Raw genomic sequence first — 27,398 nt, 5'->3', positions numbered from 1 at the left:
ATATAATTTCTAATCAAGTATACTCATGACGCCATTGTCACATAATTCAATAACCATGCCATATTACTTTTGAAAAAAAAACCTGCATGGCGTTTTGCTGATTATTGGTTTATGGTGAATACTAACTAACAAGACATCTAGGTGAACTACATGATTTGAGAATAAGCTAACAATCAACTGTCATCAAAATACAAATGTAATTAAAACTCGAAACAGTGCGCGTAATACGTCCGTCACGAAGGATTTATTTATCACCGCCAGTGTCACCTACGATATTCAATATTAGAGTTTATGGGTGTCGTATAATTACTTTGTATTTTATTCCCTAATTCCTTTCATGCTTCCTGTTCGTAATACCTTTTCCATCATTGTTATTCATTGTAATATTTTGAGATTAGTCCTGTGCGACCATCAAGTTCTCTGTGATTAGTAGGTGTGTATGTGAAGGACGATCGAAAGACGAGTGCCTCATGATGAATATTTTACTGTTTTTTTTTTCACTGGAGGAGAAATAATCTGTTTATAAGAACTTAATTTTGTTGAATATGCAATATTTGATTTTCATATATCGCCGTACCACGTCTTGTGTCAACATGAAACAATTATCTAATTGATCTAAATTAGCTTGATATTTTGCTTAGCAAGTTGATTGAACTTATTTCCATTAAAACACTGTTTTTGTGATGTCTCCCGGTAGAGTTATGTTAAGTTTCGAAATCTATTTGAATTTTAACAACAACAAAAGTGTTCGGGCATCCTAGTTTTGGCTATTTCATTGCGCAGTGAAAGAAAAAAACATGTAATATTTGTCCCAAATATTTCTTAGACTCCGAGATTATATTGGGTGGATCTCGCCGTGTTTACATCCGTAGTTATTGATTATATTGAATATAAATAGAATATGATGATGCAATTACCAATCAATTTATTTCATCTAAGGTATATGGTAAATGGCAAAGGTTTCCTAAAAAAATATATGTATTGATGCAGTCTGAGATATCAGTACACGGGCGCTGGTTGGTCAGTTCGTGGCATAAGCTCCAATCAATTAACTGTCTCGAGTCGTGCAAAGCTGACCAGTGTTCGCCATATTGTGATGAGAGTGAATAAACGTACACGGTACTAGTGGCAGATAATATAATCGTCACAATGTTAATCAAACATCTGAACAATAATGTTAAACTCTATTTTCTACTAGAATATAATCAGTCTGCTAGATTAACACGTCCTGTGACGTCACTTGCGTCAACGGTCTTAATTGGAAAGACTAGAGAGATTGATCGAGAACGTTAATACGTCGACATTCAGCTATCAGATCCCTATTGAGTTTTGAATTTGATCACATACAAATGTTGGTCAAATGAACAAGCATGTAATATAACTTGAACATACGATTTCTTCTACTTCTCCATGGTTCAATAATCTTGAAACATATTTAATTATAGTGTGAATGACGAGTCTCGAAAAGTTCTTATTTGAAAATTGCAGAGTAGAAGGTTGTGTTAAGAAAAACAAGTATCGGGTGTGAAAAGCGAAAAATAGTCGCATGATAGCTGTGTAATGTAGAAAACGGGGATATCGTCATGTGGCGTGCCAGAGTACAATATTTGCTAAAATGGACAGCCTTTAGTAGTTGAACTAAATCCTTATCACAAATCTGTACTCTGTGTATAACGACCTGGCATATGACGATATATCTATGGATTCGGAATTTGACTGTTGACAACATCAATTTACCAGTTTGTTCGGTAAATTGATCACTGTTCGAGATGAACATGGCGACGTATAATTGCGAATACATTTGAACATTGAGTTCAACAAAGTGAAATGTACATTTGAAATAATGGGATTAGGAAATCAACACGAGAGTCACCAATCAAGCGTATCAGATATGCGTCGTGATTGTTGATACACAGTTCATCCTCCGTAGTATTTACGTATCACATACATCAAACCACATGAGTTATGGTGTCGTTAAATTCAAGATCATATGCATCACGTACATCAACAACCTATTCCGTGAACTTCTCCTCTTCCATAAATTATGTTAAGAATTCTAACCATTTAATGTATCAAATATATTTATATGAATGCGTTAAAACCCACCCACCCGTACTAACGAAGTCGGTGCAGACAGTGTTTAGATTTAAACGAATTTTGCGAATATGAGTAGCACACTTTCTTTATTTCACCCGGTGAAGCTCGGTCCCATTCGGCGATGTTCGGTTTTATCCGAGACCCCCTCCTCCTTACCAGCACATGACGATTAAAATAACAGTTTTGATCATAGTAATATTGTTATTATTTATTTATCGAGTTCTGTTGTTATCACGTACTAACAAAAACTACGGTAATTCAAGTAGTAGTTTCTTCAAATAGGGGTCATCTTACATTGTTAATGTGTAATTTGGTAAAGTCTCGCGTGTCCGTGACCAAGATGTATTATGGGTACTTGTCGCAATGTCATGTTCAAATCAACAATACAGGTAGTGAGGCGCTAAAATATGAGGTACTCACCCGTCACTAAGCTTAACTACATTTCACATTATATTATACAAAGGATTTAATATAAGATAAAGATGTGGTGCTATATGAGATAAAAATCTCGCGAGAATTATGAGAGTATCGCAAGGCAGACAAACATTTCTAAGAAAACTAATACAAATAGGTGTTTCTATGAAATGACTGGTCAGTTTTCGTCTCATTCTGTTTCTTCCATTTCCTCTGCTTACTTGTAAGCGTGTATATTACGCGCGTGTATATTAAGTGCCCATTTCATTCTGTGACGCAATTGGCAGAAATAATTCCGATTGATGCGCACACAGAACTCGCGAGATCATGAAAACTCGTGAGATAATCATCGTATTATATCACACATAGATATCAAAGTCGCATACCCTCATTTTATCCTTGTCTCTACTTTCTTGAACCTGATCACATTGCGTATAAATTGAATTCGTTGAAGATCGCTATGATTGCTTTCTCGCACAGAGAATTCCCTATGTTGGAGGTCATTGGGTTCAAGCGTAGTTAATTCTTGTTCGCTATCTGAACCACTGGAGCACACGCAAACGTGATTTAAATTTAAATTTCACGTCTACATATCCTATAAAATGTATTCTCCAACTTAAGAACCGCTTAACAGATAAATCAAAGTATTATTACCCGCACTTTACAGTATGTTTACCGTTTAGGTAACGTGTCACAATCGTTGTCAATACGACGCGGTCTGCGATGAACGTATACATTTTGTTGTGTGAACAATTCCATTCTATTAAGTTAAGGATGGGGTTCGAATGCCGTCACAAACATGGTAACATCAAAAGCACAATCTCGCTCTGATTGCTCAAATATTTTTCAATAAAGTTTGCAGTTTATATAAATTCATGAAAACAAACCATAAATTCTGGATTGTCGGATCAAGTACTATCGTTTCCATACCGTACTTCCCACGTACTAAGTGCACTGTTATAAATTGCTTATTTTCAGATTGAGCGTTTGTCATCGGGTAATCACAAAACCTGCCTGCCTATGCGTTGTATTATAGTTCTAATTTATAATAACTTTCAATGAGCTCAGTTATATCTTTAATCGATTCTGTGTTTAACATCTGTAAAACAACTTAACTCGTTTCATAAAGACGGTTATCAACACAGTTTCAGATCATCTGATAAGCTATTGTTTGTTTGTTTTCAACTTAATTATCTTTGATTTTGTTTCAATACCTGTCCTATAACTGTATTTTAAAAAAGAATATTCAAATACATTTCTCTACAGACTGTGAATTCGAATGTCCTCTGGCAGAGGTAGTTGAGTATGTCTGCAGAAATACGCGAAATAAGGAGAATGAGACGGCAGTGAATCGAGATAATTCGTACTGCGTTGGGAAATTGTTAATGATTATATTTTCTTATTAAATATGTCTCAAAGCAAAACTTGTCTACATCCTTCGAAAGGGATAGGTTAGGATTTAATTTTGTTTTCTAAAGTGAATCGCCGTTCTGTCGTCATGTTCTCCATGGGTGACGATATATTATAATCATTGAAGATACAAATGGGTCGTCGAGTCTTCCATGGAAATGATTCTAACATAGAAACATCGTCGTTGAAGGGGACATGTACCGCATGGACATGCATGTATAAATAAATAAATACAATTGCATTGTAATGTATTTAATATATTTGTAAATGCTTATAAAGGTGGTTCTAAAATGTGAGTAATCAGTATATCAGTGTGGCTTCAATACAGTGGTACACAGTTTATTGAGATTGAAGGAATGTGTATGCTGTGAAAATACTAGTGTATTCCTATCAACGGTGTTTTTCTTCTCCGTGTGTGTTGTTAAGAATCATTTCTGTTACTTGCGGCAATGTATAGAAAAATCGAAATGTAAACGAAAGCGCAACTGAGCGGAATCCAATGAGTCGTCAGCGCGTATTAGTGCCAAATTATGCAAATGATGTAATAAATATGCTGACAGAAACTTTGAGCGTTTAATTATGCATTATCTCTCAATTAGAGCATATAGTATTGTAACAGATGGTATGATATGTCATATCATATCGACTATTCGCGGTTGATTGATCAAATTAAGACAAAATCTTTCAAGATTACACAATGTATAGCGTTCTAAATCCGTGCCTGGCTGGCTAATATTCTAAGTGAACGGTCAATGTAGAAGCTCCGGCACGTCATATTTTATTGTTTGTTTTGAGCAAATAACACTCCTTTCTCAGCAATTGTGTACGCATTCAGATGTGTGGGAATACGTAATATATTAACCGTGTCAAAGGTTAAGTGCCAATTTATAAAGATCTCACATAATATGCAATAGTTATTTCCAGAATGGAATGACTTGTTCTGTACATGCACATATTTAAATAGTCATACCGAAGCTACAACATGACACGCTTGAAAAAGTAGTATTTCAATCGGGCGTTCATTTGAGCTCAGTGTTGTGTTATAAACACACGTATATGCGATGGGTTCTGGGTATGTGAACACGTTCTACTGAATACTCTTCTTCGAGAAATGCATATAATATAGTTTGTTTTAAAATTTTTAAAATGGTTATGAGCTAGTGCTGTCTTCAAACAAGCATGTTTCTCGCTTGACAATCACGTCGATAACAAGAAAAAGCACATTTCACGTAACATTGTGTGTGGTATAGCAACATTTGTCAAACAATGTATTTCACGCTAAATCCAACACGTACATCTAGTATATCACTCATAAATACGACGCAATAAAATCACTGAATCGGTAACTTATATATATATTGTTATATGGAACCATCGTACTGTCTTTTTCGGTGTGTGTGTCGACATCGGCGTACGTGATTGCAACAAGCAAATCAACTTTGCAACATCGAAAAGCATCACTTCAGTCATTGTAATTTCCAGGAAAATTGTACATGCTTACTCGAATGTTGACAATAATGCCATAAAGATGTATTTAATATATACTGTTTTCAAACCATTGCGATCATTAGTGTCTTCTTCAGTGGATCGGAATAATCAAACTAAAAAAATGTTTCGAGAACGTGACATATTAGAATTTTATATTATGTTGTAGCTCAGCTTTTTATGAAGAATTGTAGGAACAATTGATACTAAGTAACAATGTATGTTATTTGTCAGATGGTGTTGGTTATAGTACAGATAGATAGATTGGTCTTCTGGACAAAAGCGTAAGCTGATATATTACAGTCAGATTGATCTGGACAAGCACAGTACGTGTTATATGGTACAGACAGATTGATTGGTCATCTGGACAAACACATAATTTGTTATGGTATAGTCTGATGGATTGGTTAGCTGGACAAACACATTGTGTTATGGTAGAGTCACATGGATTATTTTATCTCGTTAAATACAGTATAGTACTGTCAGGTTAATTAGTCATCTGGATAAACACACCAGGTGTTATTTTCCTGTTGGAAAATACCAATATGTCATAATTTTAACGAAGATGATAAAACAGTCGTACTATACAAAACCATGGCTCATACCATATTATTGAAGAAAATGTACAAAACATTTTGCAATATCACCCTCAAATGGGGGGGGGCTTTAGACCTGATAGATATGTTCAATATTAACCCAGGCTACTGTTGAGCAATTCGGTAATACAACTATGAGGTTAGTCTGGTTGTGGACATCGTGCTGTGTGTTACGTTGTATAATTTTCAGCGTGTCAGTGTAGTTGATTTCAAGCGGCGCGATTTGCTTTCATTGCTTTCTGTAGGACAGCAATTACCAATGGGCATAAATGAAAAAAGTGTGAAGCTACCTTGAATTCCAATATTATCATAACTGCGTTATATATCATTTTTCGTTATGCTTCCAAGAACAAGTCAAGTTTTATGTATAGAGAAGCATAATTCGCATGGGGATTCCTATTGTACCATTCATTTACTGTGTTACTATATTAGATGACAAAATATAGAAATACCTTGTTTATCAAAAAAATATATAAAGAGTATGTAGCATCCTGGAGTCACACTGTTACCTCCCTGTGCTTTGATTTCATTTCCTTCACAGTGTGAAATGAGAACTCCATGTCGTAGTTACCATAACAACATGCGATTTAACTGTACATTATCTCCTCAAACAACCTAGCGACTGTTATCTTAGGTGCCATACGTGGGGCTAGATGCTGAGATTGATCGATTTCTATGATTATTGTGTTCATTTTGAACGTGGAGCTAATCTGAAAATCGGCATTTGTCTATGTTTCTCTGTCAGATCGACTTTCCGGCGGTAGACCAAGACTACTGAAATTACACGCTATCCCCATAATTTTGAGTATGGCGATAATCGCTTTTGGGGTAGATGAAAGTTGTTTGGCTACTATAACTTATACGAAGCATCGAATGAATTAATGTATGCCTTTTTATCGTATTGGCATTGTGTGAAAATATATTTCAGTAAAGTCATTTAGCGAAGTTGTGTGTTTGTTGATAACGAGATGCATTCACATTATGAGTACAGAGGTGAGAGTAATTAAACATACGACTCCCATATAACGAACAGTGCAGGTAATTGACTCAATGATTTGTGAATGAGCTTCTATAGTTAGGATCATTAGTTTCTTCTGTGATTTCCCCAATTCTCGTTACTTACGGGCGCTGGAGCGAGGTAAAATATACATAGACAAAGTAACTATATGAAACATTTTGGAACAAAACGCGTTTTATTAGGCATGTTGTGTAACTGAGCTGAATAGTTAGCACTAAAACTCAACTCAAATAGTTAGCACTAAAATTCAATTACTGAAATACGAATCTTGTTTTACTTGTGTAATTATATTGTTTTCACAATCACACAAATAAACTAAATAGTGCCATCTTCATTGTCGTTAGACTTCAGAAACCCCTCCTACAACAACAATGATAGACAATATTGGCCCATGGCATCGTTATTGGGCTTTTAATTAACCTCGCATTTCGTCAGCAAATGTTATAAAAAGATGTCAACATTCCAAAAATGATGTCAACATTCCAACGCCTAATCGCGCATCACCGAGGCAATCGTGAGTTGTCAATGTCATGTTGTTAATGTTTCTCAGTAAATTTTCATGGAACGTGAGTTAGAAACTGCTCAGAGAACTAAAGAATCTTTAGTTGTCTTACGTAACTGGAAGCTCTACCCTCTAGAGGCGTCATCGTTGTTATTTTATACACATGAATCGCCGGTCGGCTCTTACTAGCACACTGGTTTATGTCAACACGTAGACTGCTGTAATGCGCACCCGTATCGACCATATTCCTATCGGCAATATGTATAATACAAATGTCACAAGAGGTAGTAGCACGGTACAATTATGTACCTCAACTCAACGTGAATAAAGAGAACTTTCTAAAGTACGTCTCCATTTAATATATGACTACTCGGCTCATAATGGAGCCATAATTCTCTGATTGTGGTCATTTTATGAAATGGATAATCTCCTCAGGCTTGGATACGTGCATGAATCGTCTTCTTGTACTTCGTACCAGGCGAAACTAATCCATTCTAACGATGCATGCGTTGTTTACGAGCAACTACTTAACCTGCGTACGGATAGGCGGGTTTGGCAATGTGCTTTTACGCGCAATGAATGGTGAAAGTGTTAAATCGCGCATGAATATGAATATGGTACCATCCATCTATAAGTGAATATTAGGTTCATCATTCAGACATAAGTGTAATTACTCAGAATGCGAGTTTGAAGTCTCATTTATAATCTCGGTTGTGTTCTCTCGCACGTACGTTCGCCATGGGATACGAACACAATATATGTTTGACTACTCAGCTTAGCCACTGCCTGTGCCTGTCCTCTCCTGGTTAATTATGGGCTTCGCCGTGTATCGGAACCCGGGAAACAGGCGCTAACATCAACCGAAGAGTGCTGCTATGTTTATATGCAATCTGAAAATAATAATGTCTCTGCTCCTAGTAACTGGATATCCGTGTGCAGTATAACAAAAGATTTAAATCGAACGTCGTCTGAATGAATGAATATTAATTATTTAAAAACATTGTTTATTTTATTTTTGCAGGACCGAAACTCAGCACAGTGTTGCCTGGCATAGTTGACTACAAAATGGATGATATATTTTCTTTAACTAGACCCTTAGTCAGCTTTACATGGGATGATGTGAGTTTATGTTAATTTTTGATTTACAAATTATCACAATTACAGAGTGTTTTAATGTGGTGGTGATACATGGTCCTTGTCAGGGAGGAGCACGTCCATTTACACAAATTTAATTGTGAATGAAACACTACGATAAAGACATTCCGTTTTAGACATTGTGAAATTGTTTCGTTTTTGGAAATAAATGATTTTGACAAAATAATTTAAAATAATAATATTAACAATAATAAATAATTATTTATAGTAAAAATAATTCATTACGAAATGTATTCTCTATTCACCATAAATAACCGATTACACAAGAATATTACAGAAAAAAGATATATTCTCTATATTTTCGCGTTTTATTTGTCTTAAATTATGACTGAAATAAGCTGGATGAAATTAGAAACTGTGTAGTGTGTTCAACAATAGTACTCATGTATGAACAATAATAAATATGATTTTACTTGTATAAAAACGAAAGAATTTCACAATGTCGAAAACCGAAAAGCTTTATCGCGGTGTTATGGGGCGTTTTATTATTAGCGTTATTGACTTAATTATATATTTAAACTAAAGGCGCGTGACGTAACAGGAAGAACGTTTATTCATTTGCATCTTCATAGAATGTCCTTCAATATACCATAACAACGTACCGTGTATATTGGAACTCTCCCCGTGAAATTAAATGGAACAAACAAATCACTATCGGTTGACAGCAGACGTATATCTGACTGTGAGCAGCTTGAAAGCGTTATCGGGCTTCATTGAGATATAATTAGACTTTTTTTTATCTGTGTCGTGATAAGTAAATGTCTTAGTACGGGCGTGACGTGTTGTTTTAACCCCTTGTCGCCACCAATACATACACAGGTATGCAACACTACGAAAAGGTCACATGTATTTCGTGTTCACTGTCACATACATGTGTCAATGGTAAATATTAGAAAGGCGAAAACACATCTAGTAAATAGTCAGATTTCTCAGTGGACTTATTATTTCAAATCTCTATCGCCTACTTGTTCCCGGACTTACTCACAGTATACAGAGTACGAATGAATGTATGAACTTTTAACATAGATATAAGGCCAACTTGGGTCAATACAATTAAACGTGATTACTCGTCCATGTGATGTGGTATAGATGCAAGCATGAAATCTTTCATTCACATGTCTTGTTGCCAGTTTTTAATGAAATTAAGCTATTTTTTGAAGTCAATGTTAATTGTGTTTAATTAAAAGATATTGATAATTATGACGAGAAATCTACTCCAGCCTGATTTAAAAAATGGTGCGCTTAATCTGTAACTCAATTTTGTCATCAATGTACGAATTTTAAATGAAAATACTTAATGCATATTTCAGAATGGGCAAACAAATCATTTACCTTCTTTTTTGACCAAAAAGCTTGATATCATGTCTGTTGTGATTAAGAGAAATTCGTTCCTATTTTGCTCTGCACCAGTTGCTCATTTATTATCTATTTAATTTTATAGTTAGTTGAAATATAATTTAATTAGGCAATATAGGTCCACTCAGTGTGTATGAAATTGTCCCCAAGTTTGTTTTTAAATGCTTAAGAAAAGTCAACATTTTTGATGTTTCGACTGAAAATGACATAGTTATGTTAGATAGATTTAAACCAAAACAAGTTTACATATGGGACTTCCTATGTTTTACCTTTCCATCGAGATGGAATAAATGATTATGTCAATTATTTTATGTTTACATAAAAAGCTTCCACTACGACCCTGAATTACCTTAAAATTTGTGGTCGACACAAACAGTGATATTAAAAGAACATTGGCAGTATTTGCCATTTCAGATGGTACCGATACGCAAACGATGTAATTCTCTTTTTCATCGGAATTGTTTTTGTAAGGTGTATCATAATTTTAATTCAAGCTGTTTTGATACAAGAATAACCATATTTATGGGGGGAAATATTAGAGAAAACCACGTGGTTTGAAATGATGGACTACCATATATACAAGTAATGCTTCGTCAACTTTTCCGATATGTGTAGCTATGTAAAAACGTGGTATAATTTAATAATTTGCAATACACATGGCGTCATATTTGTATACGATATTATAAACTTAGTTTGTGAAATGTGATTGGAGTGAGGTATTAACAATCGTTGTATATTTTAGTTCATTGTATTACTTTGTAGTATGTTGTTAATTTGATTCATCTCGACCTGAACAGCGCAATGTACTTTGATTACTGTCGACTCACTGACGGTACCCGTTTACAACTAAAAAAAATCCGTCATGATAAGATGTGTATCAGTATTTCAAAGGTCATTTCCAAAATTTGAAAAAGAAGAAAAAAAATATTCCACAAGTTCCATCTCACACATCTGATACTCAGTGTGGAATCATGATTTTAGTTATACATCCCCCAACTATTTCATAGACTTGCAAAAATCTTATTTTCCCAATTGGGTGTATCAATAATGTGTCACTTTATCATATAAATAATTCTGTGTTTATCTATTGTCGACTTGCATTGTGGCATTTATTGGTGGATAGCTTGACTCAATACAACCAAAACCAGACTACCTAGAACACTGTTTAATGGTGCCGATAACCCTACGGCGTTAAAAAACCCTACGGACGCTTAACAGGCGTATAACTTGATCATGCGAGTGGTGGAAACGAGCCTGTCGATGACCTAACGGACAATCAATACTCAGAAGCAGGCCGTAATGACAGATTTAGGTTATCTGAACCTCGTAAAGACATACTTTGTGGTCGTATCGATTCAGTTTTGTTGTCTAAGTAATGAACAATTTCGTAAAACGTAATTAGGCATTTGTTATGATAGTAAACTGTAAACACATATATATTATTATAAAAACTGTTCTTGTATTTCACGTAAAATATTGTTTCTGGTTTTTTGTAACCTATACCAGCTATCCCTTCCTAATGCATCACCGTTACTAAAAAGCACGGTACCATCAGAGTCACATGTATTAACATCGTGTTCACCGTCACATGCGTGTGTCACTGGTATATCTTAGAAAGGTCAAAACACATCTACTAATAAATAGTCAACGCCGATTTCTCCACGGGCTTATTATTGTTAAATCTCAATCGCCTACGTGTTCCCCGTACTTGTTCTCAGTATACAGAGTACAAGTAAATGTATGGACTTGTAGCATAGTAAGGTCTACTTAGTTCAATACAAATTAACATGATTACCCGTCAATGACAGAACGGGTGTTTTTCTTGTGATCGTTTTTATCTTGAGTATAACGGAGTATATTAGACTCGTCTAGTTGAAATATGCAGACTGTGTCAAACTGGGGTCGACAATCGTCATATTAAGAGAATATATATTGATTCCTGAAGTTTGTTATGACAGTTATACTGTCTTATCTTGGTAAAACTACAGTATTCACCAATAAGTACCCTGTATACGTTTTCACGCCGTACAAATAACCGTGCTGGTTTGAATACCAGCGCCCGACGTGAACAAAATGAGTGCAGAACGCTGTCGGCGACGCATATTTATGCTGCAGTCGTTTATTATCGACATAAAAAAATACTACTCTTCGAATTATTTGTTGTTCTTTTGTGGGTTTTTTTTTGTATGATTGTTTTTTTAAATAACGGATAGCATTACAGAACAGATTACTAGAACATGCCTATCGTCTGTCATATTTGGTTTAACGGATTGACGAATGACGATTGGCGTGGTTTCGGCATGAGCCAAGTGGGTCCTAAGTAAGCCCCGATGCGGTCCTGGTTAGCACGAACGCAACTGCTGCAATCTCTTAGCGAACACGTAGGATAGAAAACATTCGGCACGTGCCAAAACCTCGTAACGTAGCTATTGATTCTGCATTATCGACATGTCTGCAACATGGATTATAACGTCATGGGACCGGTCATTATTGATTGTATGCCGAATATTGAGTTGTATGTTATTTCTGTGATTTTTTTTCTATATTGATATTGAAAAGTAAATTGTAGGTTATTCTCAACATTGGTTATCAACGTACATTATCAACAGCAAATGCATGGGAAGTATATCTGACTACATTTCCTAAACATAATGAAGTTGAAGTAACAGAATATCAAATGATAATCAAGAACACAAGTACAAGTTTGTCTCGTATTCGTAATCCTATATTCTGAATCGTAATTTGGTAACATTTCTGAATAGACGTATGCAAAAGACGTTTTTGACGTCTAGTCTTTTCGGTGCGTGTTTGATTTGGAATGTCAATCATATATTCGCAGTAAACGGTTATGTTTCAAAATTGTATACCAATCTTATTAGTGAGTGTCGAGTCTTGTGTCGTACACGCACGAGTACGTCATTTAATGAGTTACCCCTCATTTGACACGGATTAGCATCGAGCTCCTTAACTGATTGATTTGTACACACACAAAGTGTCGTAAACAAAATGGGCTAGAACGTGTTTTTTTCCTAAAATCGTTTTTCTTTCAAAAAACGCCATGCCAAAGTATGAAATAGTACCCGAGGGATTTGTGGGGTATATACTAGCACTGCTATCTACATTGAGACCATAATTACCTTACATACGGGGTATTATCGTATTGCTTTAACGTTCATTCAACGTCTCCGTCGCCGCGTACCACACTTTAGTTTAGGATCCAATAATTCTGTCGAAACACTTGATATACGAGGCATGTACCTGTTAAATCATCGTCACTTGTTGCTTGAGGGGTTTGTGGCATATATTTACTACAACCCCAATCAATACTGATACCATAACATGCATTATTAACTAAAAACAATTCGGAGAAGACAATATCGTACTAAAAAGCGTATGTGACGTCACAATTAATGGAGTAGTTGGATGTAAGAACGTCGTCCGATTAGACAACCCTGTTGGCTATGAAGTTGGTCGTCATTTATATATATATCTAATTTATAAAAAAAGAATATATATTCACTGATCAAAACAATATCGTAAACAGCGTTCCTTGCACCCTTTTACGTCACTGAAATGCATCACCACTAGATGGCGCGATTTATATCAATAGTGTATTTGCAATTCAATCGAAGAAAATATACAAGGCAGAATTTGATACGTTCAAAACTATCCGCAAACAAGCTGCTCTCTGATTGGTCTGAGTGCTAGATGTCAGGGCCGGGTATCCAATCAGACACAGTCTTTTAAGTAGCTGCGGGTTTTTTCTGTGTATTAACTCGACTGTGAGGGAAAAAGTATATAGAAATGCTTGCTGAGCGGAAATATTGAAACATTTCACTTTGGTGACAGGTCACTCATCAATATATACAATTGATAACAAACGACTGCTTTCTCAGTCAGTACGGCGTCAATGAAAATCAATTATTTGATTAAATGACATTGTAAGTTAAAACGCTCCGGGATAGCAATATTTATTTTTAAGTTTTGGATATAACATCTGTCATAAATTCATCTTCTTTTCTGCAAAGAGTAGAAATCACATGGTGATGTTGTTCGGTAGTTTAATACAACTTCGTAGTTTAAAAATAGTATAAATTATATGAACTTTTATGTTCATTGTGGAAATTCATTACATTTTTTTTTTCAATTCACTGTATGATTTCTTTATATCGAAAATTGAAGAATAAGTAGAAAGTATAGATTGTGTCACGGTCCCTTCACAAAAGGTCCCCACTCTAATTAGAATGTCTAACTATATCCAATATATAGCACACTTTAATGGACAATGCCCCTGCGATAATGCGTCAGAAACGAATAATGTTGCTTATTATATTTTAGAAATTTCAAACTCCGATGCTTGTTCTCGTGATAAGTTGGCACACACCTGAACAGGGATTTGCATCACAATAGAAATACACAAAAGGTTCTGTTAATTGTTTTTTTTTCTGCAATGAACCTCTGACTAGTAATACAATTATACAACTGCTATTACTAGTCTGAGATTGAACATCGCGCACCTCGGACGGAGAGAGCACAAAGCTACTTACTAGATTGTATCTGATTGGCTACCCATTCCAAACAACTGCCAGTTACACCAATCAGAGACAAGCTTGTTTATTTACAGTTAAGTAAACTATTATAGAATTTGAAAAATAAATTAACAAATTAGACATCATGACGTCTCACTAATTAAAAATTTAATGTTAATGACATTTAACGACAATGATAATCACAGTCGACACTTTCCCTGGTCTGCTTCCAGCGACACGTTTGTCCCATTTCATTAACAAATCAAGTTTTGTGAAATTATGTATGATAACAATTTACCTTTGCAAAAAAAAGTAAAAATAGGTCGCGTGTACATAACCCGGGGATATGTAATGTAAATAATCTCTGGACCACTGAATTCTATTGTTATTTAGTATTTGTTTATTGTCGTGTTCTCTTAATGTTAAACCGACTGTGACGATACAACTAGTTGATACCTGATTTGTGATAAAACATTACATGTTTACATGAACGGCAAAGGATGATTTAATAATATGCTTGCCACGCAAAGAATGACTCAATAGACCATTTTCAGCGCCTTCAGAACTGTCACCTGTAACATAACAATTATACCACCACTACAATTGTTTCACCCGCTTTGAAATCTATACAGGCCAATACAGTTAGATTGAATGAATGATTCCCGGCCTGTTTTATTTCTGTAATATAGATTCGTGTAGTTTGATTGACTCCCGCCTCGTTGCCATCTACCATCACAGTAAAGTAATAACCGGTATAGGGCAATGGCAAGCTCAGTCAAACTAACATTCGTGGGGGGTGTCGAGATGGTCGAGTCGATACTGTGCTTGGTTTCCGGGCTAAGCGATTTGGGACCATCATTGATAGTTCGATACATCAATTTGGTGGAAGTCCCTCGCATCCGCTTTGCATTCTACTGGTGCTACACAGATTATTCAGTGGCTAACAGTGGTTTACTTACATCCAAAATCAATTCATATAAAACGTTACTCAGTTCATGCTATGTTCATGTGTGAGAAGTCAGAAATATAGCAAGAAAAAAAACACACAGTTAAAACGGCGCCGGTAAGTCACGATTCATAACGTTCTAAACTCGCTCCACGCGAGATTGTCAAATTTGAAGCTGGTTAGCCAGTCACGACGTACCCTCGGGACTATTTTACAATCTGGTAAAAGAAGACTTCAGGCCGCCAATTACATGATTACCAATGAATGAGTATACATGTCACATAATCCATGGTACTGATGAACTATTCCAGTGAAAACTTTGTGTTACGATCCGATCGATGGTATTTAGCAAGTATGGCGACACTGCGTCCAGTATGGCGACACTGCGTCCAGTATGGTGACACTGCGTCCAGTATGGCGGCACTGCGTCCAATATAACGACAATGTGCTCAATATGACGTCACTGTGCAAAATATGACGCCACTGTGTCCAGTATGGCGACACTGCGTCTAGTATGGCGACTATGCGTTCAGTATGGCGACACTGCGTCGAGTATGACGACACTGCGTCCAGTATGGCGACACTGTGTCCAGTATGGCGAAATTGCGTCCAGTATGGCGACACTGCGTCCAGTATTGCGACACTGCGTCTAGGATGGCGACACTGCGTTCAGTATGGCGAAACTGCGTTCGGTATGGTGACACTGCATCCAGTATGGCGACGCTGCGTCCAGTATGGCGACACTGCGTCCAGTATGGCGACAATGCGTTCAGTTTGACAACACTGCGTCCAGTATGACGACGCTGCGTCCAGTATGGCGACACTGCGTCCAGTATGGCGACACTGCTGTCCAGTATTACGACGCTGCGTCCAGTATGGCGACACTGCGTCCAGTATGGTGACACTGCGTCCAGTATGGCGGCACTGCGTCCAATATAACGACAATGTGCTCATCATGACGTCACTGTGCCCAATATGACGCCACTGTGTCCAGTATGGCGACACTGCGTCTAGTATGGCGACTATGCGTTTAGTATGGCGACACTGCGTCGAGTATGACGACACTGCGTCCAGTATGGCGACACTGTGTCCAGTATGGCGAAATTGCGTCCAGTATGGCGACACTGCGTCCAGTATTGCGACACTGCGTTCAGTATGGTGACACTGCGTCCAGCATGGGGACACTGCGTCCAGTATGGCGACACTGCGTCCAGTATGGCGAAACTGCGTTCAGTATGACAACACTGCATCCAGTATGACAACACTGCGTCCAGTATAACGACAATGTGCTCAATATGACGTCACTGTGCCCAATATGACGCCACTGTGTCCAGTATGGCGACACTGCGTCTAGTATGGCGACTATGCGTTCAGTGTGGCGACACTGCGTCGAATATGACGACACTGCGTCCAGTATGGCGACACTGTGTCCAGGATGGCGAAATTGCGTCCAGTATAGCGACACTGCGTAAGTATGGCGACACTGCGTCCAGTATTGCGACACTGCGTCTAGTATGGCGACACTGCGTTCAGTATGGCGACACTGCGTTCAGTATGGCGACACTGCGTCGAGTGTGACGACACTGCGTCCAGTATGGCGACACTGTGTCCAGTATGGCGAAATTGCGTCCAGTATGGCGACACTGCGTAAGTATGGTGACACTGCGTCCAGTATTGCGACACTGCGTCTAGTATGGCGACACTGCATTCAGTGTGGCGACACTGCGTTCAGTATGGTGACACTGCGTCCAGTGTGGCGACACTGTGTCCAGTATGGCGACACTGCGTCCAGTGTGGCGAAACTGCGTTCAGTATGACAACACTGCGTCCAGTATGACAACACTGCGTCCAGTATGACGACGCTGCGTCCAGTATGGCGACACTGCGTCCAGTATGGCGACACTGCTGTCCAGTATTACGACGCTGCGTCCAGTATGGCGACACTGCGTCCAGTATGGCGACACTGCATCCAGTATGGCGAAACTGCGACCAGTATGGCGAAACTGCGTCCAGCATGGCAACACAGCGTCCAGCATGGCGAAACTGCGTCCAGTATGGCGACACTGCGTCCAGTATGGCGACACTGTGTCCAGTATGGCGACGCTGCGTCCAATATAACGGCAATGTGCTCAATATGACGTCACTGTGCCCAATATGACGCCACTGTGTCCAGTATGGCGACACTGCGTCTAGTATGGCGACTATGCGTTCAGTATGGCGACACTGCGTCTAGTATGACGACACTGCGTCCAGTATGGCGACACTGTGTCCAGTATGGCGAAATTGTGTCCAGTATGGCGACACTGTAAGTATGGCGACACTGCGTCCAGTATTGCGACACTGCGTCTAGTATGGCGACACTGCGTTCAGTATGGCGACACTGCGTTCAGTATGGTGACACTGCGTCCAGTATGGCGACACTGCGTCCAGTACGGCGACACTGCGTCCAGTATGACGACACTGCGTTCAGTATGACAACACTGCGTCCAGTATGACGACGCTGCGTCCAGTATGGCGACACTGCGTCCAGTATGGCGACACTGCTGTCCAGTATTACGACGCTGCGTCCAGTATGGCGACACTGCGTCCAATATGACGCCACTGTGTCCAGTATGGTGACACTGCGTCTAGTATGGCGACTATGCATTCAGTATGGCGACACTGCGTCGAGTATGACGACACTGCGTCCAGTGTTGCGACACTCTGTCCAGTATGGCGAAATTGCGTCCAGTATGGCGACACTGCGTAAGTATGGCGACACTGCGTCCAGTATTGCGACACTACGTCTAGTATGGCGACACTGCGTTCAGTATGGCGACACTGCGTCCAATATAACGACAATGTGCTCAATATGACGTCCCTGTGCCCAATATGACGCCACTGTGTCCAGTATGGCGACACTGCGTCTAGTATGGCGACTGTGTGTTCAGTATGGCGACACTGCGTCGAGTATGACGACACTGCGTCCAGTATGGCGACACTGTGTCCAGTATGGCGAAATTGCGTCTAGTATAGCGACACTGCGTAAGTATGGCGACACTGCGTTCAGTATTGCGACACTGCGTCTAGTATTGCGACACTGCGTTCAGTATGGCGACACTGCGTTCAGTATGGCGAAACTGCGTCGAGTATGACGACACTGCGTCGAGTATGGCGACACTGTGTCCAGTATGGCGACACTGTGTAAGTATGGCGACACTGCGTAAGTATGGCGACACTGCGTCTAGTATGGCGACACTGCATTCAGTGTGGCGACACTGCGTTCAGTATGGTGACACTGCGTCCAGTGTGGCGACACTGTGTCCAGTATGGCGACACTGCGTCCAGTGTGGCGAAACTGCGTTCAGTATGACAACACTGCGTCCAGTATGACAACACTGCGTCCAGTATGACGACGCTGCGTCCAGTATGGCGACACTGCGTCCAGTATGGCGACACTGCTGTCCAGTATTACGACGCTGCGTCCAGTATGGCGACACTGCGTCCAGTATGGCGACACTGCGTCCATTATGGCGACACTGCGTCCAGTATGACGACACTGCGTCGAGTATGGCGAAACTGCGTCCAGTATGGCGACACTGCGTCCAGTATGGCGACACTGCGTCCAGTATGACGACACTGCGTCGAGTATGGCGAAACTGCGTCCAGTATGGCGACACTGCGTCCAGTATGGCGACACTGCATCCAGCATGGCGACACTGCGTCCAGCATGGCGACACTGCGTCCAGTATGGCGACACTGCGTCCAGTATGGCGACACTGCGTCCAGTATGGCGACACTGCGTCCAGTATCGCGACACTGTGTCCAGTATGGCGACACTGCGTCCAGTATGGCGAAACTGCGTCCAGCATGGCGACACTGCGTCCAGCAAGACGACACTGCGTCCAGTATGGCGACACTGCGTCCAGTATGGCGACACTGCTGTCCAGTATTACGACGCTGCGTCCAGTATGGCGACACTGCGTCCAGTATTGCGACACTGCGTTCAGTATGGCGACACTGCGTTCAGTATGGCGAAACTGCGTCGAGTATGACGACACTGCGTCGAGTATGGCGACACTGTGTCCAGTATGGCGACACTGCGTAAGTATGGCGACACTGCGTAAGTATGGCGACACTGCGTCTAGTATGGCGACACTGCATTCAGTATGGCGACACTGCGTTCAGTATGGTGACACTGCGTCCAGTGTGGCGACACTGTGTCCAGTATGGCGACACTGCGTCCAGTGTGGCGAAACTGCGTTCAGTATGACAACACTGCGTCCAGTATGACAACACTGCGTCCAGTATGACGACGCTGCGTCCAGTATGGCGACACTGCGTCCAGTATGGCGACACTGCTGTCCAGTATTACGACGCTGCGTCCAGTATGGCGACACTGCGTCCAGTATGGCGACACTGCGTCCATTATGGCGAAACTGCGTCCAGTATGACGACACTGCGTCGAGTATGGCGAAACTGCGTCCAGTATGGCGACACTGCGTCCAGTATGGCGACACTGCGTCCAGTATGGCGACACTGTGTCCAGTATGGCGACACTGCTGTCCAGTATTACGACGCTGCGTCCAGTATGACGAAACTGCGTCCAGTATGGCGAAACTGCGACCAGTATGGCGAAACTGCGTCCAGCATGGCAACACAGCGTCCAGCATGGCGACACTGCGTCCAGTATGGCGACACTGCGTCCAGCATGGCGACACTGCATCCAGCATGGCGACACTGCGTCCAGCATGGCGACACTGCGTCCAGTATGGCGACACTGCGTCCAATATGGCGACACTGCGTCCAGTATGGCGACACTGCGTCCAGTATCGCGACACTGCGTCCAGTATGGCGACACTGCGTCCAGTATGGCGAAACTGCGTCCAGCATGGCGACACTGCGTCCAGCAAGACGACACTGCGTCCAGTATGGCGACACTGCGTCCAGCATGGCGACACTGCGTCCACCATGGCGAAACTGCGTCCAGCAAGGCGACACTGTGTCCAGTATGGCGATACTGCTGTCCAGTATTACGACGCTGCGTCCAGTATGGCGAACTGCGTCCAGTATGGCGAAACTGCGATCAGTGTGGCGAAACTGCGTCCAGCATGGCAACACAGCGTCCAGCATGGCGACACTGTGTCCAGTATGGCGACACTGCGTCCAGCATGACGACACTGCGTCCAGCATGGCGACACTGCGTCCAGCATGGCGACACTGCGTCCAGCAAGGCGACACTGCGTCCAGTATGGCGACACTGCGTCCAGCATGGCAACACAGCGTCCAGCATGGCGACACTGCGTCCAGTATGGCGACGGTGCGTCCAGTATGACGACACTACGTCCAGTATGGCGAAACTGCGTCCAGTATGGCGAAACTGCGTCTAGTATGACGACACTGCGTCCAGTATGGCGACACTGCGTCCAGTATGGCGAAACTGCGTCCAGTATGGCGACACTGTGTCCAGTATGGCGACACTTCTGTCCAGTATTACGACGCTACGTCCAGTATGGCGACACTGCGTCCAGTATGGCGAAACTAAGTCCAGTATGGCGACACTGCGTCCAGTATGGCGAAACTGCGTCCAGTATGGCAACACAGCGTCCAGCATGGCGACACTGCGTCCAGTGTGGCGACACTGCGTCCAGTATGGCGACACAGCGTCCAGCATGGCGACCCTGCGTCCAGTATGACGACACTGCGTCCAGCATGGCGATACTGCGTCCAGCATGGCGACACTGCGTCCAGCAAGGCGACACTGCGTCCAGTATGGCGACACTGCGTCCAGCATGGCAACACAGCGTCCAGCATGGCGACACTGCGTCCAGTATGGCGACGCTGCGTCCAGTATGACGACACTGCGTCCAGTATGGCGAAAGTGCGTTCAGTATGACGACACTGCGTCCAGTATGGCGACACTGCGTCCAGTATGGCGAAACTGCGTCCAGTATGGCGAAACTGCGTCCAGCATGGCAACACAGCGTCCAGCATGGTGACACTGCTGTCCAGTATTACGACGCTGCGTCCAGTATTACGACGCTGCGTCCAGTATGGTGACACTGTATCATATAGTTCCTATGGAGTATTCCGTTGACAATATGTAGAATGAAATGTGTAAACGTGAATTACTCGAATATGCCCCGTAGATCTCACCACCAAATATTACGCTAAAATTATACGCCGATCAATATATAATATTCTGCATTGCGTATTTTTGCAATGTCGATGTGGTTAAAGGTACCATGCTTTCTATTTGGGAAAGCAGACAAGGCAGCTCATTGGAATATACCCATGGTTCTTTTCTGTAATTGGTAATGTTTTTTTTCTATGGTAACTGTAATTATACATAATTTCCAAAGGTAAAATATCAATGAAAGCATACTTCCATTTTGACTACTACTACTGACTTATTTACTAGCAGTAGGCGCGTTGTTTGTGGTAGGATAGTTTTATCATTCACTGGGAAATACAATTCAGAGATGTTACCATGGATATTAGGTTTAACCATACACATTTTTCCTAAGGATTTAGTTTTAACCTTTTTGAACTATATAAACTAATCAGCATCTAAATTACTAGTACTAAGACTTATCGTCTGTCATTTATCACGACTGTACAAAGCTTTCCCACGTTAGTGACTTTAGTCATTGGTTGATAATTGACCGGTTGCTACGAGTATATACGGGGGGTATAGAAATGTAAGGGGAACGAGGTGATTGAGTTGACAACCCGCCCGCATAGATGGAGTTGTTTAGTAATGAACCTGTCCCTCTGTGAATAACCTCTTGTGTGCGTTCTTTGGATCGATTCATCCAATATATATAAAGTGTCAGTGTAGCCTATCAGGCGAGATAATTTACCTCACACCCAACGGCACAACTGGCTCCACGTTTTCGAACGATGATACCCCCAGACACTCCGTAACGTATTTACAACGTTTTGACACGAGCTGTCCGGCGAGGGTGCCGTGTGCTTTGTGAAATGTTTAATGTCTCGTAATGTCTCGTTTTTGCTAAAAATACGCCAAAACATAAATAATTATGAGGTGTATAATTAAAAAACATATGATCATGGATGTGGTTCATTAAATATAGTAGATTTCCATTCAATCTCTCATTATTGCTTATTGTTACAGAGTGAATTGCAATACAGTTACGATCATTTTTGTCATGGCAACTGAAACAGTTATAGAGAAACTATTATATTTTATTGTGGATCACGTGATAAACGCCTTACGGTAATAAAACTATGGTAAATTTACCGCAGGTTGAACAGTTCTGATATTTAAAATGAACAGATGTCTGTCTCTGATTTCCTACCAACCTTGAATATCTGTTATCTTGTGGGTGGAGTATTTTACATGGCTGAAAACAAAATGTCAAATTCCCATGTTAGTACTCTCTCCTTTGATAAAACACTCTGATATGTGCATTACGCTAAATGTGTTACAACTGTCATCACCCACCCTGACACAGTGGGCCTTAATCACTGCGGACGAACGTTTATGGCGGGGTCCACCGGCGAGGGCGCACTGTTCTATTATCGCAATTTCGTTAGAGGTCCTCTATAGTGTATCTTAATGTGATCATTAAAAATGTCACATTATAGTCAGCAATCCACTTAAATTGAGTATTTCCTGTTTCATTTACATTTCTCAAACCTAACCCTAAATATGAGTGTAACAGCAGTTGCTAGCTCAGTGATTTGTTCAAAATGCACAAGTTGAGAGTTTGATAGCAGGTCATCGTAGCCGCGCATCATCTAAGTACATGTATATTTCAATTATTGCAAGGACTCTAATCTCACGTTAGAACACATGAAAGAGCCGCGGTACGATATGATTGACATGTAATTACGGACCTAATCACTGGGCGCTACCGTGTCACATTGTGCAATTTACCACGACCTGACATTCACGACATTGCCCTGGGGGTGATGTACAAAGTCAATTCTATTCTATGGGTCTGGATGATTCATTTTTATATTCTCGTTCTAGTTCATTGTTCACACGAACAACGTTTTCGAGCTCGCATCAAAACAGAGAGTGCAGTCCGATAGTAAAATGTACCGATACACCTCAGCATCGCACCAGGGTAGAACTGGGTCGACTCCGAGAAAGGAAGGAGCGAGAAGTTCAAGTTTGACGACTAGAGACACCAGACCAAACTATGACGTCAACTCTGAACTACTGGCTTTTGAGGCTATCGCCGAGAAAACAATTACAAAACCAGGTAGGTAAAGTTGCAATTGAGAATTTGAGTTATATAATGACCCGAAGGATATTCGCTCATTGTTTCAATTCCCTGGCAATCTTAGTTTTCAGAAACCTGGAGAGAAGCCCAGAAAGTCCTCTTAAGGAGCGGTACTCGTCGCGCCACGCATGCGCGAGATATGGGTCTCATATGAACAAAGATGGCGACTTTGATTGTTTTGCAGACCAGCAAACTGGAACGTTACCGAGCTTTAACTAGGCAATTGCCTTGGTGATTTGAAGGCATCGAAGGAGTCAACAACGGTAATTAGTGCACATTGCGCCGGGTCAAAATGTGTGCGCATTGGATTGTGGGGGAAATCAATGTTTATCGGCACACACGTGGTACATACGCGGCGCGACGAACACCGCCTCTCAATGTTCAATAATAGACAGAAAAAAAACTGACAATGAGACCGACACACCTCGTATGAGGACATCACGAAACGCACTCTTTGTGACGTCTTATGTGACGTCAAAAAGGTTCGTGAAAGCGATGTCGCACAAATCAACTGATAACTGTTTCTTTGTGAAGTCATTACTCATTTATAATATACTGGTAGTTTGTTTTTGTTTTTTTATCGACGACCACAGATCAAAATATATTCAAGTTTGTTTCGCAACCATAGAGAGCAGGCGTTCTAAGTACTAGGCAGCCTGGAGAAGTAGGGAGATTTTCTGTAAAAACTAAAGAATGTTATATTTCATTAATTTATATCCTACACGGTTGTTTAAGAAATTATAACACTACGATTAAAAAAAAGGCTTACCGTTTTCGACATTGTGACATTCTTTCGGGTTTTTTTGGGGGGGCACTGGCATCTGTAAACTACTATTCTGACAAGAAATTTCAGAAATATCTTAAGAATATTTCATAACATTGAATTTTATATGCGCACCAATGATAATTTTCATAGATACCGATTACACAGAAATATTTCAGAAACACAAGATAATTCGCTATATTCTCCATAATTATGCATTTTATTTGTCTTGAATTATGACTGAAAGAAGCTGAATAAAATTAAAAATTATGTAGTATGCTCAATAACTCATGTATAACAATAACTTTAATAAATATGATTTTACTTGGTAGAATGACTGTAGCTTTTCTGCATAAAAACGAAAGAATTTCACAATGTCGAAAACGTAACGCCTTTATCGTTTTGTTTGCTTTGTCCTTCTCTATAGACACTGATAGTGATATGGATGAAACGAACATGCGTCCGCGAAGACTTTTTCTGAGAGGTCAAATGAAATACATGACACATTGGAACTGCATGATATACCTAGCCACTCCTCTGTGAGTATAATTTAATCCGTTACATTTTGTTTATATCATGTAATGCACGCCTTCTGCGCATGTCGCAGTAAATGAATATGTTGCAAAATGTGCCTATTGTTGCAATAATATTATTTAATATTTTTTTATTAGAATGCCAAATTTGGACGCGATGTTTCGTACAACTATTTTTGTCAATGACCTTGCCATGCATGATTCGAGTAGGGATCTTGTTTTGGCTGGAACACAGCAGTCTGTCGAACTAAAACTGGCTCTTGATCAGGTAAGTCTACGTCGAATTAGATTGCAGATAGTTTTTACACAGCGACGAACACCTGGTACCCTAGTTTCTGTCGTGTCGCATCAATGTAAGCGTGAGTATAACTAATTGAGCACACAGCGAACGTACATTTACATTGCATTATAACTTCTTTGTATTAGACCTATTATTATTCATATTATATTTTCACAATTCACAAAACGGATTTTTATTTCAATCGCCATATGCTGCAAAGCAGTTTCCTCAATATCAATATGAATTCTCTCAACAAAGGGAGAACACCCTTGCAGAGTCCCGGCCCATGTTTTGCTCCAGGCTAAGAACGTAAAAACAGTCAGGATGTTTCAGTGTCGATTCCGGAGACTGGGAATACTTCACTGTCTTGCCGGCCCGCGACGCCCTGGGCGGGGTAAGCAAACGCAACGTATGTTCGAACTACACGTCACGGTGCATGTGGTCTTTGAATACGGCTTGTTTTGAAACTGGTTGACTTTAAAAACACAAAACAACCATACTGGAAATTGAAAAAAAAAATATTGATATCATGAGCGCATTATTTGAATTGGCTTTAAAGTAATGTTTCCTAGTTTATTGTTTTTTACAAGCCTTCACTTTCATGCAAATTCGATACTAGTAATACGTACATCCGGGGCATTTTGCTCTCCAGTGAAGTGCTTGCGCAAAACGAACATTTGTCATTCTTTCTTTCGAGCACAGACGTCCATATTGGGCCAATAATATATAATATTTGACGAATAATATATAGTCACCTGTTTAATAAAATTCAATATAATATTGTAGTAAGTCACTTAGTTATTTACTAAAGCGCCACTGTAGATATTGGTCACATGCGACGTAATATGACAACGCGTGAAAACTACATATATTCAAAGAAATGCACACAATAGCGATAACCTCTTGTTTGTGTCTAATCATCGACAGGAGCAAAGAAAAAGTGCCAAATTGGAGGAAAGCATGAAAAAGTTGGACATCGAGATGAAAAGAACTGATTCCTTGTTGTACCAGATGATACCTAGACAAGTAGCGGAGCGACTTCGAAGAGGGGAACCGGCCCTGAGTACCTGTGAGGTAAGGCTTCCTTACCATGGCGCGTTAACATTCCCCCCTATTGCAAGTAGTGGACAACACACGTGGGACAGGACGACCTCGTAGTTTTTGGAATGTCTAAGCATGCATTTATGTGGATCTTGGAGTCCACAATCCTTTCCCCATTCTGTATTGTATTTTGTATCTTATTGGGGGTATTACTCGCTGTGATATCATGAGAATTGAGTGCAAACTCGATATACTATGAGATTATTACGAGGATACCTCAAAGCATGCACAAAGACAGTACAGCGGTTGTGTCGACCGACGCACAGCGGAGGTCGATGCGACGGTGTACTGTCTAACTTTATTATTATACATCTTTTTCTTCCAAAGATACATCATGGGGATGCCGAAATCCAAAAAGTTTGGAACAAAATCAGCGAACTTCTTTGTGTGGAGCCCGGTCAAACCCACGGGTCAAACCCTTATGGCAGCCATGTTTGTTTTTATTATTAGAATACGCTTATGCGCGTATTCGTTCCACATTTGGAATTCGCTTTCCTTATATGGTAGGATAAAAATACCCCGTAAAATTACGGCACGCTATAACTTACGGTGACGGCGTTACGGTGACAGATGTATAATAATAGTATATACTTTCCCACTATCCGCTATATTTTCTATGTTCCACAGGTGTTCAAAGATGTTACTATTCTCTTCAGTGATGTCGTGGGGTTTACGCATATATGTTCCATGATCACGCCCATGGCAGTGGTTTCCATGCTGAATGCCATGTATAGTAAATTTGATAAGCTTACAGAACAACACCAGGTCTACAAGGTAAACACGATTGCCAACACGTTATGAGTTATGAATATTTTGTCCACCTTTCTTATGTATAATTAGCGCCCTCAATTGCCAGTGGATGAAAAGCTTCTTTGACGGAAATGGTTGGAAGGAAGGTTGCTCACAAAATCATTGTTGTTATGTCAATGAAAAGTCAGTCGACAGATTTGCTACATTCTAATTTACGAATGACTACACA

At 40.4% G+C, this 27,398-nt stretch overlaps 1 protein-coding gene across 1 annotated transcript in view; it reads left to right on the top strand.

Annotated features, from left to right (window-relative positions):
- The window catches only part of LOC100378914 (soluble guanylate cyclase gcy-31-like), a 37,908-nt gene that overhangs the window by 8,394 nt on the left and 2,116 nt on the right, over window positions 1–27,398 (top strand). The window contains exons 2-7 of the mRNA XM_078010485.2: window positions 8,544–8,641; window positions 23,487–23,721; window positions 24,933–25,044; window positions 25,177–25,306; window positions 26,246–26,392; window positions 27,047–27,193. Of these exons, the coding sequence (XP_077866611.2) occupies window positions 8,544–8,641; window positions 23,487–23,721; window positions 24,933–25,044; window positions 25,177–25,306; window positions 26,246–26,392; window positions 27,047–27,193 (869 nt within the window). The remainder of the gene's footprint in view (window positions 1–8,543; window positions 8,642–23,486; window positions 23,722–24,932; window positions 25,045–25,176; window positions 25,307–26,245; window positions 26,393–27,046; window positions 27,194–27,398) is intronic.

The sequence above is a fragment of the Saccoglossus kowalevskii genome, chromosome 1 (genome assembly GCF_978046115.1).
Source record: "Saccoglossus kowalevskii chromosome 1, keSacKowa6.1, whole genome shotgun sequence".
Classification (NCBI taxonomy): domain Eukaryota; kingdom Metazoa; phylum Hemichordata; class Enteropneusta; family Harrimaniidae; genus Saccoglossus; species Saccoglossus kowalevskii.
The sequence above is the reverse complement of the archived record's forward strand: the minus strand, read 5'-3'. Positions and strand labels throughout refer to the sequence as shown.